At 54.8% G+C, this 15,667-nt stretch overlaps 6 protein-coding genes across 6 annotated transcripts; 2 read left to right on the top strand and 4 right to left on the bottom strand.

Moving 5' to 3' along the window:
• Positions 1–294: 294 nt before the first annotated feature.
• Positions 295–4,701, bottom strand: N7474_007786 (uncharacterized protein; the record flags this gene model as incomplete). Its single annotated transcript, XM_057199196.1, has 1 exon — positions 295–4,701. One exon carries the CDS (start codon positions 4,699–4,701, stop codon positions 295–297), a length of 4,407 nt encoding a protein of 1,468 aa, XP_057049897.1.
• A 1,133-nt stretch (positions 4,702–5,834) lies between these two features.
• N7474_007785 (Mpv17/PMP22 family protein) lies at positions 5,835–6,677 on the top strand (the record flags this gene model as incomplete). The annotated part of the gene is made up of 3 exons (XM_057199195.1): positions 5,835–5,954; positions 6,025–6,300; positions 6,357–6,677. 3 exons carry the CDS (start codon positions 5,835–5,837, stop codon positions 6,675–6,677), a joined length of 717 nt encoding a protein of 238 aa, XP_057049896.1.
• Positions 6,678–7,112: 435 nt separating this feature from the next.
• On the bottom strand, positions 7,113–8,303 carry N7474_007784 (DCN1 family protein; the record flags this gene model as incomplete). Its single annotated transcript, XM_057199194.1, has 5 exons — positions 7,113–7,548; positions 7,618–7,792; positions 7,841–7,914; positions 8,073–8,116; positions 8,220–8,303. 5 exons carry the CDS (start codon positions 8,301–8,303, stop codon positions 7,113–7,115), a joined length of 813 nt encoding a protein of 270 aa, XP_057049895.1.
• Positions 8,304–8,731: 428 nt separating this feature from the next.
• N7474_007783 (ribosome biosynthesis protein NIP7) lies at positions 8,732–9,586 on the bottom strand (the record flags this gene model as incomplete). The annotated part of the gene is made up of 6 exons (XM_057199193.1): positions 8,732–8,755; positions 8,812–8,846; positions 8,903–8,969; positions 9,037–9,234; positions 9,292–9,502; positions 9,555–9,586. 6 exons carry the CDS (start codon positions 9,584–9,586, stop codon positions 8,732–8,734), a joined length of 567 nt encoding a protein of 188 aa, XP_057049894.1.
• A 215-nt stretch (positions 9,587–9,801) lies between these two features.
• N7474_007782 (nuclear export protein Noc3) lies at positions 9,802–11,847 on the top strand (the record flags this gene model as incomplete). Its single annotated transcript, XM_057199192.1, has 1 exon — positions 9,802–11,847. One exon carries the CDS (start codon positions 9,802–9,804, stop codon positions 11,845–11,847), a length of 2,046 nt encoding a protein of 681 aa, XP_057049893.1.
• Positions 11,848–12,387: 540 nt separating this feature from the next.
• Positions 12,388–15,264, bottom strand: N7474_007781 (uncharacterized protein; the record flags this gene model as incomplete). Its single annotated transcript, XM_057199191.1, has 2 exons — positions 12,388–14,909; positions 15,045–15,264. The coding sequence occupies 2 exons, from the start codon at positions 15,262–15,264 to the stop codon at positions 12,388–12,390; spliced, it is 2,742 nt and encodes a 913-aa protein (XP_057049892.1).
• Positions 15,265–15,667: the final 403 nt, after the last annotated feature.

The raw sequence follows: 15,667 nt of genomic DNA, 5'->3' as shown, positions 1-15,667 counted from the left end.
CCAAAACAAAGAAAGATGTATATTCGGGCCATGTCGGAAGATGCCGAGGTCCATACAGTTCTAGGTTGGCCTTACCGCATAGGGCAGAATATCATATGCGAATGGGGAATTTCTCCGCGACCTTTAACAGATTATGTACATACCGGCGGCTACTTTGCATTTACAGAATTCGACATTCTTCTGAACATGCATTGTTACATGGTTACACATACACCGGTTCACTGCAAACCACTCCTCCACCCACTCACCACCGTCATCTTCCTCTCGCCTTCACGTCACTTCACGCTCACTGATCTAGACTTGGCTAGAGTCATGGTCGGTATGGCGGTCAGTCCCATGTCGGAGAACTTGGCCTTCGATGTCATCCAGGCCAGGACGGGCCAGCGAGCCGACGGGAGACCAGGCAGGCGAAGGCGAGCGTGGGCCAGCGCGGCCCATGATGCTGGGCCGGTAGTGCTGGCCGCTGCGGTGGGCCCGCATATGGACCACCTGCTGCGCCATGTACTCGTGGAAGCCAGACAGCAAGAACTCCTCGTCATCTTCAATCCAGTACTCGGAGTACGGCCGCTCAATCAGCTGGCCAGCGTCATCCTCCATCTCCTCATAAATCGTGAATAGGACCCGCTGCTGCTGTCGGTCCCCCGTGTCCCAGTCGCCCAGCTCCAGGGTGCGCGGTAGAATGAGGCGCGTGTTGGTGAGGCTCTGGAAGAAGTATTCGTCCGCGCAGCCGGCGTCCCATAACCACCAGATGACCCGCTGGAGCCGATCTTCCGTCGGCATCCCATTGCGAATCCACCGCGCCAGCGTTGCGAACTGGGCCATGTTGAGATTGCGAAGATGAGCCAGGTTCAGCACCGGCTCGAGGTCGACGGGGCTCGAGGCGACCAGGTCCTGCCACCACCGATTCAGCACACCGGCCTCCCTCCATTGCGGACCCAGGATCGCGCGCACCGTGCTGATGGGTCGGTTCAGATACTCCGGGATGTCGGGGGGAGCCCTGTACGGCTGCATCACGATTTCATCGATATGCCCGAGCGCACGCTCCTCGACGCCCGGGTGGCACTTTTGACACCACATCTCCATGCAAGGCAGCGTTCTCTGGACATCTGCTTCAATCGCCGCACGTCGCTGCGCGAGTCGCTGGAAACGGCGCTTGTTCCTGGTCTCTACCATCTCCGCGATGGTCATTGTTTCTTCCCACCATTCTGTGGCCTCGTCACTGTCATCTCCGGACTCGTCCGACGACCTCGTGTCGGGCGGAGTGTGCTCCCGGTTTCGGTCACGCAGCGCAGCCAGTTGGACTTCGTACCGCTCTTCGATAAACCTCTCGACTTGCTCATCCGTGTAATGGCCTTCTTCAATGGCCTTGATCAGCCATGGGGCGAGCTGCTCGATGCTCCGTTCCGGGCGCGCGGTCCGGTCATACACAGACCAGTCTTCAGTATCGGCTGTGCACACCCACATGTGTCGTGTCTGCTCCCCGCACTCGTCGCAGACTTGCCTCAGAGATGTAGGCCAGAATCGCAGAACCGTCTCGTGTTGGCACATGACCCCTGCGCGATATCGGTACCGCAGATCTCTCAGCACTGCCGGCGGCAGGGGTCCAGCTTCTTCTTCATCCTCTCGCGGTGGAGGCGTGCGAGGCTTGTAGCAGAGGGGAAACGGGGGCACCCAATCCCTCTGAGACTTTTCCCCAGTGATGATAGAGGACAGTCTTTCGTCGATGTAATTGGTATTCAAGGGACGACGTTTCTTCGAGCGCCGCTCGGCTTCATTCACGGGCGAGTCATTGAGTCCCTCGCGGAGCTTTATTCCAAGATCTTTTGCTTTCTCGAAATCCTCGGCATCAGCGCCATCATCCTCTCCGGGCTTATTGGCAAGATTTTCGTCGTCTTCGTCCTTGCCTCCCCCAGAGTCGCTGCTCGACTCGGATCCCTCCGAATCCTCGTTATCTTCCTGGATGTTGTCCAGGTTGGTGGTGTTCAGGATCAGCTTCGGTCGATCCTGCGGAGGAGCAACTGGAACATTTCCTGCGTCACCAGGTCGGACTGGATGAATCACCGGACGAAAGTCAGTAAGAGGAATCTGCTCATGAGAGCTGTATTGCGGGCCTCCCTGGGCCGGTACGGGTGTGGGCGGACTGACTAGGATCAACGGGACGGTCACAGTGCTCAGGCGGGATGTCGGTTGATCTCTCAGCGGTCCTTGTGCCGAAGGAGGAAGGTCAATGATTGTAGAGGATTGCGAGATAATCGATGCACGTGCAGAGCGAGCACCCGCGAATGCTGGCGTTGGCTGTTGTATGGACAGCTCAATGGGTCGCGAGGTAGTCGAGGCTGCATCTTCACGGGTGTAATCACTCTGCCGTGGCGTCGTGCTGCCCGATGAACCTGAATCCGGAGAAGAAGGTGTACTGATGAGCCTGGGCGGAGTCGACACACTCTTTACGTGAGCGAATTCTTCAGGTCGCAGCGTTGTACTACGCGACGGCTCTTCTGGAACGGGTGGCTCGGTATCTCTGAAGCTCAGTGTGATGATCTCTCCACTGTTGACATCGTCAAGCTCTGGTGTCGGGTTGGCCAGTTCATCATGGCCTGGAAAAGGTACCTCAACAATGGCCGCGATTGTGATCGTTTCTTCACGAGGACGAATCGTCGGAAGTGATGTTGCTCTGCTCTCTTGAGAGACCCCTTGCGCCGGGGTAGGACGGACAATATCCCTGGGCTGATTGATGACAATCTGGGGACGCGCCACTGGCTCCGGCTTGACTGCGAAGACATTGTGTCGAGGCAGGTGGCGCCGTGGCGCCCAGTCTGCAAGAACAACGGCGTTGTCCGGGAGAGTCAGCGGGCGAGCAATGGGTCTCGGCTCCGGCTTGAAGATGCTGTCTCGCGGGGGAGTCGCGCTCACATTTCCTCTGGGATCACTCGAAGCAACTAGAGGATGGTGCACCGGCTGTGGCTCAAAGATGCCGCGTCTTGGTGATTCTATCTGCGGATTAGGGCTCGTGATGTCTCCCGACTGGGTCGGGGTCGGTGCAGTTGAGGAAATATTCACTTTACCCGACGGTGTCTTGAGGATGCCTTTCAGTGGCTTTTTCTGTGCAGAAGGACCGGCACCGCTTCCAGGCTCGCACGAGGCAATTGGGTGATTGCTCGCCACCCCCAGTCGTCGTTCGGAGAAGCCATCTCGCAGTGGTTCTGCCCACGGAGCAGGACTGAAAAGTTGCCTGTCTTCATCCTCCATAGTCGACGGAAGATCCATCACCTCTGGTCCAAAGCTGACCCGTTTCGGTCCCTGCCGCGGTGGAGCACGGTTGACAGGAACTGTGGGCATTGAGACGGGTTCAGGGCGATCAGTGGCACCGGCAGCGGCAGCGCGTTGCGCCGCAGTACCTTGGCGCAACTCCCTCTGTTGTTGTTCAGTAAGAGTGGAGGGTCTTCGCTGCTGCTGCATTGGCATGGGTTCAGGGCGATGACCTGGGCCTTGCTCTGGAATCACAACAAGTCTTCTCGGTGGAAATGGCCTAACCCTATAGCGTTCTCGAGAGCGACCCGGAGCCATCGGTGCAGGACGACGAGGAGCATTGGGATGGGTCGGGTGTCCACGTCGAGATGGCACGTTCTGTGGAAGCGGCCGTTGGCGCGGAAGATGCTGTGACGAGATACCGGCTGGGTAACGAGATGGCCCTGGGTCTGGGATGGACCTGACGATGTCCTGGCACTGCTGAGCCGTCGAGGCTGAAAGAGGACGATTTGGGACAATGTGCTGCACGATCGTGTCGGTGTGTCTTCTCGGCGGCGTTGCTCGCTCTGGATATCTAAAATCCCTTCGAAGCTCGCCCTGCCTGTCCTCGCGCCGCATGGCTGGTCGAGCAATTGAGTCATGGCTGCTATGTGCCCATGGTTCGCGGCCTGCAAAGCTGGAGTGGAACCTAGACGTGGGCGAGCGCTCAGACGGCGTCCGCTGCCCCTGACTTGTACTTCTGGCGCGATATTCGGTCGCGATCGGATGGTCGATCAGCACGGCGCTGAGATCTCGCAGCTCTGACGGTCCGTTGTCTCCGCCGTCGGTGTGCTTGTGCCCAGAGCCGTGGCGGTGTGATGGACTTGTCGTCTCCTCGTCTGTGCAATCGTGACGGGCAATTTCTTTGTCGCTGCTCGAGCTTCTCACGCTCTTCGTGTCGCTGACTGAAGCGGAGATTCGTGTTTCGGGTTTGGCTTGCTCATCTTCTCCAGTACAGGCAACGTGCTGAACAATCTTTTCGACGTACTCAATGTACGACGCTTCAGGCATCTCGCCTTCCCCGGTACAGGCAATGTGCTCAACATACTCTTCAACGTCGTCAATGTACGAACTGTCAAACATCTCCTCGTCAGACTGTTCCTCAACAAACCGCCCCTCGGCATCCTTCGTACGCATTTGGTGGCCAATAAAAGCGAGACTGGATTCAACAGGCTGGCTTTCCTGGGACCCTTCCTGGGAACTCTTCTCCTTGGAATCTTTCTCGTGACCCTCCTCAACCTCGACGCTGGGGCTTGCAATCTCCATGTCCGTACGGACCACTGAGGGCAGTCTCTCGGCAGGGAATGGAGCTCGTTCCTCTAAGCCCGCAGTCCATGGGCTTGTCTCCTCCCCAGGTTGGAGACCCTCAGGTGGAAACCCTTTCAGCTCAAACTCCTCCAGCGTGTCCCCGGACATGTTGGGAAATGAAGATAGGGTTTGTGCACGTGTATTCAGATGAGAGGGTGCGATTGGGGATGAAAACAGGTAAGGCGGGAGATGGATGGGACTTGAAATGATGGTGGGTGAAGGGCAGAAGAACGAAGGTGGCAGCGTGTTACTCGTGCACGCATCGTGGTGAGTCGCTTATGTCGGCGACGACAACGCTTGTGTCGTCGGTCTGGCGACCCCACCTGGTGTTGTGCATGGGGGAATTTGGCCATCATGATACTATGTCTCTACATGCAGAGGAGCTGCTGGTGGGTTTCTATGGTAGGTTCTTTGTAGGCCGTTTTGATCTTCTTGATATTGACCAGCAGGAGGTGAGAAGTAGGGTTCGGTGTGATCCCGTGATTTGGCACACTGTGCATTGTAGAATTTCTTGTAGACGCAGGATACAAAGACGAGCTCCAAATAATAAATCATTCTAATCAGACATTGTTTATCATCCATGCTCTTTGTTCTGGGGGGTTTTCCGTCGGTGAAAAAATATCTCCTCTGCCAGTGATATATTGCGAGCGAAGCATTCCACCGCTACACAAAACACCCTCTGTCTCTATTTCTACTCTAGGATAACTGACCCAGTACGACTAATTAGTATTCTCCGTAAATCAAACCGTTTGCTCTAAGATTCCACCATGTTCAGGAAAGATTAGTCAACCGTCCATACATATCGGGCGGTCCCGAGCATCCGCCAATGGATCTCGCCGGGATCTGCTCTTCGACCTGGTGCCTCAGGCCTCCCCTGCCCCATCTGCCGGCCGGGCAACCGACTGCTTTTAAATCCCCAGGGATTTTCTGTTTCCATTTTGCGGAGAACAAATACCCCGTGCCAATCTGCTGTTTTATTATTGTACAACTTTGTACAATAATAATCTCTCGAGGCGTACTACTGTAAGTGCCTATGTACCTCGGCTGTTCTCGCTGTTCCAGTCCAGTCCAGCCCAGCCCCCTCTCTCTCGTTCGCTGCCATAAACAAACACACGCGCCCCCTGTCCCTCTACTGATCCTCACCCTCTCCGCCCATTCTTCCTCTGAATTCGTTCGCCGGAATATTAATTCCTCATTCAGTACTCCAGTCTCTCCCACCCGATCCCTTCCGTGAGCCCAGCATGTCCGTCAAATTCCAAGAGGAGTCCTTCCGCACGGTCGCCGGGGGAAAGCCCCAAGACCTGGCGCACCGCGTCGGCGAGCGCTTGACCGGAGGCAAGACGCAGGCCGGCTATCTGGCGGTACGTTCTTTACGCTTCACTTCCCCGCAAAACTGATGTCTGACCCGAGGAATGGATCGTCGCTATGTAGGCCTACCTCCAACAGCTGCAGAAGAACCCGCTGCGCACCAAGATGCTCACCTCCGGTGTGCTCTCCGGTCTGCAGGAATTGCTGGCCTCGTGGATCGCGCACGATGTCGGCAAGCACGGCCACTACTTCAGCTCGCGCGTGCCTAAGATGTCGCTGTACGGCATGTTCGTCGCCGCGCCGCTGGGCCACATCCTCATCGGCATTCTCCAGAAGATCTTTGCCGGCCGGACGAGTCTGAAGGCCAAGATTATGCAGATTCTCGTCAGCAATCTGATTGTACGTGTTCCCCGCGCCTCTCCACGAAAGGGAAATGCTGACCGCCATCCCCACAGATCTCCCCGATTCAGAACTCCGTCTACCTGTGCTCGATGGCCGTCATCGCCGGCGCGCGCACCATCCACCAGGTCCGCGCCACCGTCAAGGCCGGCTTCCTGCCCGTCATGAAGGTGAGCTGGGTCACCTCGCCCATTGCTCTGGCCTTCGCCCAGAAGTTCCTCCCCGAGCACACCTGGGTGCCGTTCTTCAACATCGTCGGCTTCTTCATCGGCACCTACGTCAACACCCACACCAAGAAGAAGCGCCTCGAAGCCCTGCGCAAGCGCTACAACGACCGCCGCGGCGGCGACTATGAGAAGCGCGACTACAACCCTTAGGTGGAAGGGCCCGAGTCGCGACCTCGAGACCGGACGTGCCAAAATGTCGTCCGGACCTTTTTTCCCTTTGTACCTTTTTTTCTCTCGGTGTTTGAATCTTCATCTTCCCCTGTATACATTCCGGGCATTTTAGACATGCCGCAGATACCTGACTGGTTTCTTCTAAATTTATGATGAATGGCCTTTTATCCTTGTATTTCCCTTGTCCTGCCGCTGAACATAATGCTGGTCTCTTCTTCCCGGCTGTGCTATTCGTCTTTCTCTCTCTCTTTCTGCCTATAGAGTAGTTGCTAGATAGAGACTGGAAATGTAACCTGGTCAATGATGCAGCTGTTCTTGTACTGTGTCCGTATCTTTTCGTAAGGGGTTAATAATGCATAGGTCTACCTCACGTCTCATCATCATCATTCGGCTCTGCTTATGGACAATTAAAAATCACTCCAGCTCCATCTCTGACCCTTCCTTGCCCCTCTTCGCCGCAACCCAGCTCACAAAATCATCCAATGCCCCCGGCCACGCCCCATCGGGACTCCACCACCCAAAGGCCTCATCCTCACGCGTCTTCCGCATAAAAACCTCCGTCTGCTCCCACAGATCTTTGTTTACGGGTTTCTTTCCTCGACTCTCGAGGAACTCAAGCCACCAGTCCAGCCACGGCGTCGACGACGTGCTCCACTGCACGCCGCCGTGGTCCGGAGTGAAAAACAGCCGCCACTGCTCCATGGCGATCTCAAATTGCAAATTGCGCTGCCCTTGCATCCGCGACAGCGGGAATGTGAATCTGTAGACTCGCCGGAACGTCTCGGGCTCCGTGGGGATGCGGAGCCGTAGCTTTTGCACGTAGTCGGCCATTTTGGGAAGTGTGTCGCAGCTGTTCGCATGCCAGTTAGATTTGGGTGCATTGTTTCTAGCGCAGAATTGCGCCTGCGCCTGGCCTTACCTCACTTCTCGCCAGCCGTTCACGAATTCCTCGCGCGTAAACTCGCCCATGGATGGGCACTTTAGCAGTTCTGCCACGGCGAGACAGGCTACCTCGTCCAGCTGCACTTGCAGGTCGCCCAGGTACTTCATGGCCCCTTCGATGCCGATGCCATCTGGGTTGTCCTCCGGCGAATCTGCGCTGAAGTGTTAATTTGGATATTTCCGGTAGGCAAGAGTCTTACCTCGGTAACTGTCGAAGATCTTGTTGATTGCGGCTGCGTTGGCTGATGAGCCGCCATGGTTGCCCTGATAGTATCTGTGATGGGGGTTAGTTTCTGTCTGGCATTCTCGGCCTGTCTGCTCTCTGTGCGGTGGCTACTACATGGTCTCCGGGCCATGTATGATATTGCACACTGACCAGGAAAGAATGTCATATCGACAGGCAAAGAAGAAAGGGAAAGCAACAGAACTTACATATCAACAGCCTGCTCAACCTTCCACGCAGAAGCCCGGAGGAACTGTATACACATTCAACAAGTCAGTCATACACTTCAAGACACGTGATCACAAATCGACAGTTAAACAGCCGCAGAATAAAGAAAGAAAGGAAATCAAACATACCCGGGCAGCAACCGAATCCTTGGTTTGAGTCAGCGCGACAAACTGGGCGATAGCATTTTTCTGGGCAGTCGAGTAAGGCGGCATGGTGGGGGTTGTTGGGGAAAGTGAGCTCGCCGGTGGGATGTGAGGCGGGCGGAGCAGCAGGAGGAAGAGGCGAGATGGAACAGGGGGAGACGGAGAGAACAAAAGAAAAAAAGAGATGACGAGCGAAGAGTGTCCCGTACTCTGTTAGCTTGGAAGGCCCCGACTCGGCGATGGATTACAGCCTCATCGTCGCTGCTGCCGATGGCTGAGGCAGACGTTGAGCTGACTCATCCTGGTGCCTGAGGCATTCAGGTCATGGTCTATCCCAAGGTTGTTGGATAGTTACCTCAACTACAAGAAAGAATGGGAAATAGTTCATGGATTGAATTGATGGCATAGCAGATAATGGTATACACATAGATATAACAGTACTTTTGACCAGATACAAATGGCAACTCCCAAAACTCCTGCAATATGCTCTTTCCACCCTAGGTCGTGAACAGCGTATCTTCCTATTGAACCGATTAGCTTTGGGGACTATAGGAACTCGAAAATAGGGGAAACCTACATCACGCAGCCATTCTCCAGCATCGGCTTGCCGGACTAAAACGCTCGCAATTAGCACGTCTCCGCAAGACAAATGGCAAGGATGTACTTACAGACAACAATAGCCGTGGGTTCCAACTTGCGCGTTTCAGCGGTCGATCTCGCTGTGACCCCGAAGCCCTAGAAAGGCGGGACGAGTCAGTATGGACCGCATACCCCAGTACAACGACCCACAGATGAAACTTACCAGTGGCTTGTCATCCGCACTCAACACTATGACACCCTCGTGCTCTGCCATGTCCTGCGAGAATCTCCCAATATGGGCCTTGACCAGGTTACCACCGTAGAGGAAGGGCATTTCTCCGTTGCTCTTGACCCAGACCCGGTTTCGTGCGTGTGGTGCGATGACATCTAGAGCGGTAATATTGACGCGAAACTTGCCGGTCTAAAGGCGAGGACTTAGCTCGAGGTAGTAGAACAGGATCGAGAGAGGCACGCCTACCTTTGTGAACTTGCCGATCATCGTGCCCGCCGAGAGCAGATTGGCGCGCGGGACCGACACGGCCAGGTTTGCCAATTTCAGCGGGAGATAGAACACGCGGCTGCCTTGCAGACGGAAGACATGTCGCTCAGCCGAAGCGCCATCGTCGGACGGTGGTGCGATCAGATTGTTTAAACTACGACCGCAGTAAACGGCGAGCTTGGAGAATAGTCTGCAAACCGGTCCGGTCAGCACGAGCACAGGAGGAAAGATGGAACACGCACGTCTTGGTTTCTTCTTCCGTGAGACTGCGCATGATGTCGCAGGGCGTCCGGCACAGACGGATATCGGTATCGAGACGAGGATTGCGAAGATCTTGGGGTGAAGAGTAAAAGGTGAAGTTGTCGGACCTAACTAAAAATTCCAGGGACGGACCTGGCAGAAAATTCTTGGCGACGCCAGCCGATAGAAAAAAAAAAGTTTCCGCCTTTTCTTCTTCGCAACACCCATTAAGACTCTCTCTCACACACCATGGCGCGCGGTCCGGCTGTTAAAAGGAGACGTCTCAGTCCTCCTGGTGACGAGGAAAAGTCATCACAACACAACGACGATTTCCAAACCCGCGCCAGCGAGTGGGATCTCGAGCAGGACTACGAACGCCGCCCGCGCAAGACGAACAAGAAAGACAACGAGCGCACTCGACTACCGATCAAGACCTCCGAGGGCTTTGTGCACAATGTGGCCGAACAGGAAGATCCCGCGGAAGAAACCGACAGCTTTCTCGGCACGGATGACGACGAGATGGAGGATGCATCCGGAGACGAGGATGAGGTCGAGGAGGTCAAACCCAAGATTCCATTGAAGGTGCAGATTGTGCAGGCCAAGGAAGAACTCGCACGCCTGGCCACTCTGATTAATGAGGACCCGGAGGAGCATATCGCGCTGTTCAAGACCATGGCCGAGATGGTGGAGAAGAACGACTCGCCGGTCACTGTGAAAAAACTGGCTCTAGCAGCCCAGGGAGCAGTCTACAAGGATGTTATTCCGGGATATCGCATTCGTCCACTCGGCGAAGAGGACATGACGGCAAAGGTCTCGAAGGATGTGCGAAAATTGCGGAACTACGAGCAGTCTCTGGTGTCGGGGTATAAGGCCTACGTCCAAAAACTGGTGGTGCTCAGCAAGCCAGCCAAGGGCGAGAATGCCGATATAGATGCTGGGTTGAAGAGCATCGCCATCAACTGTGCTTGCAATATGCTCTTGGCTGTGCCGCATTTCAATTTTCGCAATGAGTTGCTCAAGATCATCGTGAACCGCCTCGCCAGAAGGCAAGTGGATGCCGATTTTGTCAAATGTCGTGAGACTCTAGAGGAGGTTTTCCACAAGGATAACGATGGCGTTGTCTCACTCGAAGCGGTCCGCCTCCTTGCCAAAATGTTGAAAGCTCGAGACTTCCACATCCACGAGAGCGTTCTGGACACTTTCCTGCATCTGCGTTTGCTCGGCGAATTTTCCATGAAAGGCTCGCTAGACCGGGTGGATCGCGAGACGGAAGAAACCATCGGCGGCAAGAAGCAGAAGCAGAAACGGGAATTCCGGACGAAGCGAGAGCGCAAGGTTGAAAAGGAGCGCAAAGTGGTGGAGAAGGACATGAAGCAGGCAGATGCACTGGTTTCCCACGAAGAGAGGGAGAAGAACCAGGCCGAGACGTTGAAACTGGTGTTTGGTGTATACTTCCGCATCCTGAAAGCACGCATTCCAACTCTGATGGGACCGGTACTGGAGGGGTTGGCCAAATACGCGCGTCTGATCAATCAAGACTTTTTCGGTGATCTCCTCGAGGCCCTGAAGGATCTTATCGGACATGCAGAACGCACCGAAATGGGCGAAAACGTCGACGAAGAAGCCGAAGAAGACAGCACCGAAGTCTCCGAAACCGCTGCGCGAGATGCTCGCCGCGCAATCCTCCTTTGCACCGTGACTGCTTTTGCCTTACTCGAAGGTCAGGACGCCAGTAAAGCCGCGGCAACCCTCCACCTGGACCTCAGCTTCTTCGTCAAGCACCTCTACCGATCCCTGTATGCCCTCTCCACAAACCCAGAAGTCGAATTCAACCCCAACACCGCTCTCCGGCTTCCGGACCCGAATACCTCGGAAGACCAGACACAGCCTCGCTCAAAGAACAAAGTCAACTTCCAGACACCCATGGTTCTTCTCCTACGCTGCCTGCAGTCCACTCTCATATCCCGCGCCCACGGCCTCCCGCCCGCGAGCCGACTAGCCAGTTTCTCCAAACGACTTATGACGACCTCGCTCCAGCTGCCTGAGAAATCAGCCATCGCTACCCTCGCCCTAATGAGCCAGGTCGCGAAGCACAATTCCCGCCGCATCTCGTCGCTGTGGCATACGGAAGAGCGCAAGGGGGACGGCGTGTTCAATGCCTTCGCCACAGATGTGGACGCGACGAATGTCTTCGCTGGATCGGTGTGGGAAGGTGAGTTGTTGCGCCAGCATTACTGCCCGCAGGTGCGCGATGCTGCGCTGGAGATTGAGAAGATCCTGGCTACCTCTAAGTAAATACTTTTTATTTTGCTGTTGTCATATACCTGCCTCATGGGGACATTTTCCCATATCTATACCCTTTTCCTAGAAGAAATGGAAATTGACAAAAGCGTTTCACGTACATGATCACATTGATATCGCAAGCTAGTTCAACTCTACATTTCGTCGATGACCTCAACCCCCACGCTCAAAGACCAATCAACAACTCCCCGAATCTCATCTCCCTCAGCCATCTGCAGTGTAACTCGAAACCCTAGAATCTTCCCTCCAGCGTGGTCAAAACTAGAACAAGAGGCTGTCCTGTCCGGGCCATTCCTCCATGATAGCCCCAGATGATTTGTATGTGTATCTACCACATCTAACCCCAAGCCGGGAACCTGAAATCGCCCGCACCAGAAAGAAAAAGACTAGCTGGACAATGAGCAAAGAAAAGCAAAAGCAAAAGACCAGAAACTGAAACACGATCTGCAAAGAAAAGACAAGCGTGAGAACAAAGAAGAAAAAAAAAAAAAAACTTCCCCAGAGCAACACCTCAAATGCCAGACCCCAAAGAAATTAGTGAAGCTCATCGCCAGCAGCCGAGCGAGACCCATGCCCCGACCTCTTATCCCATTCCTGGCCCTCCCAGTGATGATCTGAAAGAAGCGGCACGTCAGGTTCATCCTCGCTCGAGGGTGCGGTGTAAGGAGGAAGAGCAGAGTGGAAGCTTGCGGCCGTTGAGAAACTCTGTGCAGTGGTCGGCACCACAGGCTGGCTTGATGAAGAACCCTCTTGCGAAAACTGTGTTCGGGCTGAGATACCCGCAGGACTAGAAGTGGTCTCTGGCTGGGAAGAAAGAGGAGCAGCAGCAGCAGCAGCCGCAGCAAGCCCAATGCCCGTGACATCAGAGATCATACCGTCTTCTTTCTGCTCCTGCTCCTGCTGAGCCTTGATCTGTCGTTCACGCATGATAGACTGCTCCTGGGGACTGCGCAGGGCAGGGTGGATGTTGCTAGGCGTGGTGGTATTGCTGCTGCGATTGATATCGTCGACGACACGGTTGATGATGGAGCGTGGAATCGGGGGGATAGGCGGCGTGGAGGAGTTAGATATGCGAAGCTCGTTAGATTTGTTATTGTCACCCTCCGGGGATGACACGTCTTCTTTGGTGCTCGAGCGGCGAGATGACCAGGAGAACTTGTTGCTGCTGGTTGAGGTGTCGCTCGCCTGGCGGCGACGACGGAGTCCGAACCATTTCTTTGCCTCCTCGCTGTTACCAGGCTTAGGAGAAAGTTTGTCCTTGGATTCCAGCGCGCCGTCGATAGTGCGAGGACTCTTCTTGGACATGGACATGTTGCGTGGTAGGGAAATGCTGGCTTTTGTCTCTGTCGAGGGGAGGCGAGTGCCACCAGGCTTGCTGAAGACGGGCGAGTTAGGAGCAGAAACAGGCTTGATAGCAATGGGTTTGATCAAGGGCTCCGTGCTCTCAGAGCTGGATTCACTGCCACGCTGAACGAGTGCCTTGGGGGTCGTTTCAGCTGCCATCTCCTCCCGCTTTGCCTTCATCCGAGCAATCTCATTCTCGATCTCCGCGTCCTTCTGCTGGTGGTACTCGATGAGCCGCTGATTGTCATTAGAGGAGTGCTTCGTAATGAGAGTCTCGGTCTTAGTGTTGAGTTCCTCGTAGGACCGCGCCAGAGCCCGAATCTCGGCCTGCAGCTCGTCGAGCATCTTCATCTCGAAAACGCTGAACCGCCGCTCCATCACCCCAATCTCCAGACGCATGTCTAGCTGGAACTTCATCATCTCGCGCGAGATCTCACACTGCTTGGCAAAGAGGTCGGATTTAGCCCGTGCGAGATCAGCGATGCTGTCGATCTGATTCTGGAGTTGTTCTCCAATCCAGGAAGATAGATCCTCGAGCTTTTGGCTAATTGTGTTGATGCCAACGTCAGTCTGCTTCTGGATCGTGCGGACAATTTCCACAATCTCTTCAACCTGCATGACCGTGCTGCGGTTCTGGATCTCAGCCGGAATGGGCTTGTCCAACGGCATGTTGGCCTTTTGAAGCCTCTCCTGGAATGAAGGCAGGTAGTCTGGGAGCGTGGTCACTGGCGGCTCATCCTTGGTGCTGTATGCACTTGGAACTGGGAGTTGGACCAAATCCTCTGGTCCCGGTGTTGGTGTCAGGGACCTCTTAGGCCTTTGGGGTCTCTTGTCCGACCTCTCCAACCAGCTCGCGGGAAGATACTTGACTTTGCCGCGTCCTTCGGCAAGGTCACCAATATTGGGGGGCGAGTCATCGGTTTCCGGATAGTCAGGCAGCCAGGGAATATCTGGGGTGCGAGGGGTGCGCACTTTCGGCCGCGAGGACAGTCGGTCGAAGCTAGGGCGTGTGACGACAATGTCTGGACGCAGCTTTGGAGCTGGGATGGGTGTCGATGCCACGGGAGATATATCCCCATCCTTGCCGGCGGACTCCAGAGGAGCCAGCCCCGAAATTGCAGTGGTATCTTTGTAAAGACTCGAGGTCCTGGCGGGGGCCATAGTGCCCTGCGCATATGAGAATGTTCCCGAAGGCGGCAGAGGAATCCTGCTGCGTGCAACAGCAAAGGGAGACGAAGGGTTTGACGAGCTGCTCATTCTGATGACAGACTGGCTCGCCTCAAATTGACGCTGCGGCAGGGATCTGGGGATGCGGATATTGGCTGCAGGAGTTGTAATCCCTATGGAAGTCACTGAGCGTCTAGCCATGAGGTTAGGGCTGGCAGTCGATGACACGACAGAAACGCGAGCAGGCAGCGGCGAGTCTTTGGCACACTCCTTGCGCAGGTCCTTGAAACTGAGCTTCGACTTGATAAGGTCCAGCTTGGACCTTTTCTTGCCCTCGCCGGCACCGTGACCGGACTTGTCAGGGCTAGCGGCTTCGTGAATGCGAGATGGGTCTGTAACAGCGCGCTTCTTCAGCAAATGCGGCCTGTTGGGCGACGGACTGGCCTCCTCCATATGGCGCAAAGTTGGGGAGATAGGCTCAGGCCCGAAAAAGCTCGGCTTGGGCAAGGGCAGAGCCAGCTCCTTATCATAGTCTAGACTCGAATCTGCGCGAGCAAGACTCGGGCGTTTTGGAATGGGCAAGTCTGATGGAGCTGTTATCCTGGATCAGTCGTTGTCTTTTGATATGTATGTGGTCTCTCCTGCAAAGAGGAAGAGGGAAAACCAATTTGCAAACTTACCAGGATCCTTCCCAGCAGCCAAATATTCGAGCTCCTTGGCCTTCATCTGGGCGAAAGCATTGCCAGGTTGAATGCGTGGAGGATGGATACCAGAAGAGGATATGGAGGAGAACCCCAGTCCAGGAGATGATGGACTCTGGATAGCAGGGAAGTAGGGATTGTTAATGTAGAAAGAAGGGTTGTCAGAGGCCAACGCTTGAGTGGGCTTCTTGTTTTCCATCGTGCAGGTGAATACGGAAGAGATATCAGGTGCAAGTTCAGCAAGTTCACGGAGGGGATGTAAGAGTAGAATGGTTGTGGGATGCAGAGAGTGGGTAGTGGTGAGAAACGGGACAAGGTGAGAGGGTATGCAGAGATGGTGAAGAAGAAAAAGGTAGGAGGATGGTGAGACAGGAAGGGAAGAAGGTGCTGAAGTTCTAGAGGCAGAAGGTGAGCTTTGTTTATGTGTAGCCTGATTTTTGATAAATCGGCCATAACACATTATTTTCATAATACAGAACTTTTTTGCGTTATTTCAACGTTATGTCTACGTTAATTTTGAACAAGACCCAATTCTAACTACTGAATGCACCGTACTTTTCCTATTGACGGTATTGTCTTCAGGGCTTAATTACGGGTAGTGC

This window comes from Penicillium riverlandense, assembly GCF_028828495.1.
Source record: "Penicillium riverlandense strain IBT 135883 chromosome Unknown utg000007l_segment0_segment0, whole genome shotgun sequence".
Classification (NCBI taxonomy): Eukaryota; Fungi; Ascomycota; class Eurotiomycetes; order Eurotiales; family Aspergillaceae; genus Penicillium; species Penicillium riverlandense.
This window is presented reverse-complemented; position numbering and strand designations above follow the sequence as displayed.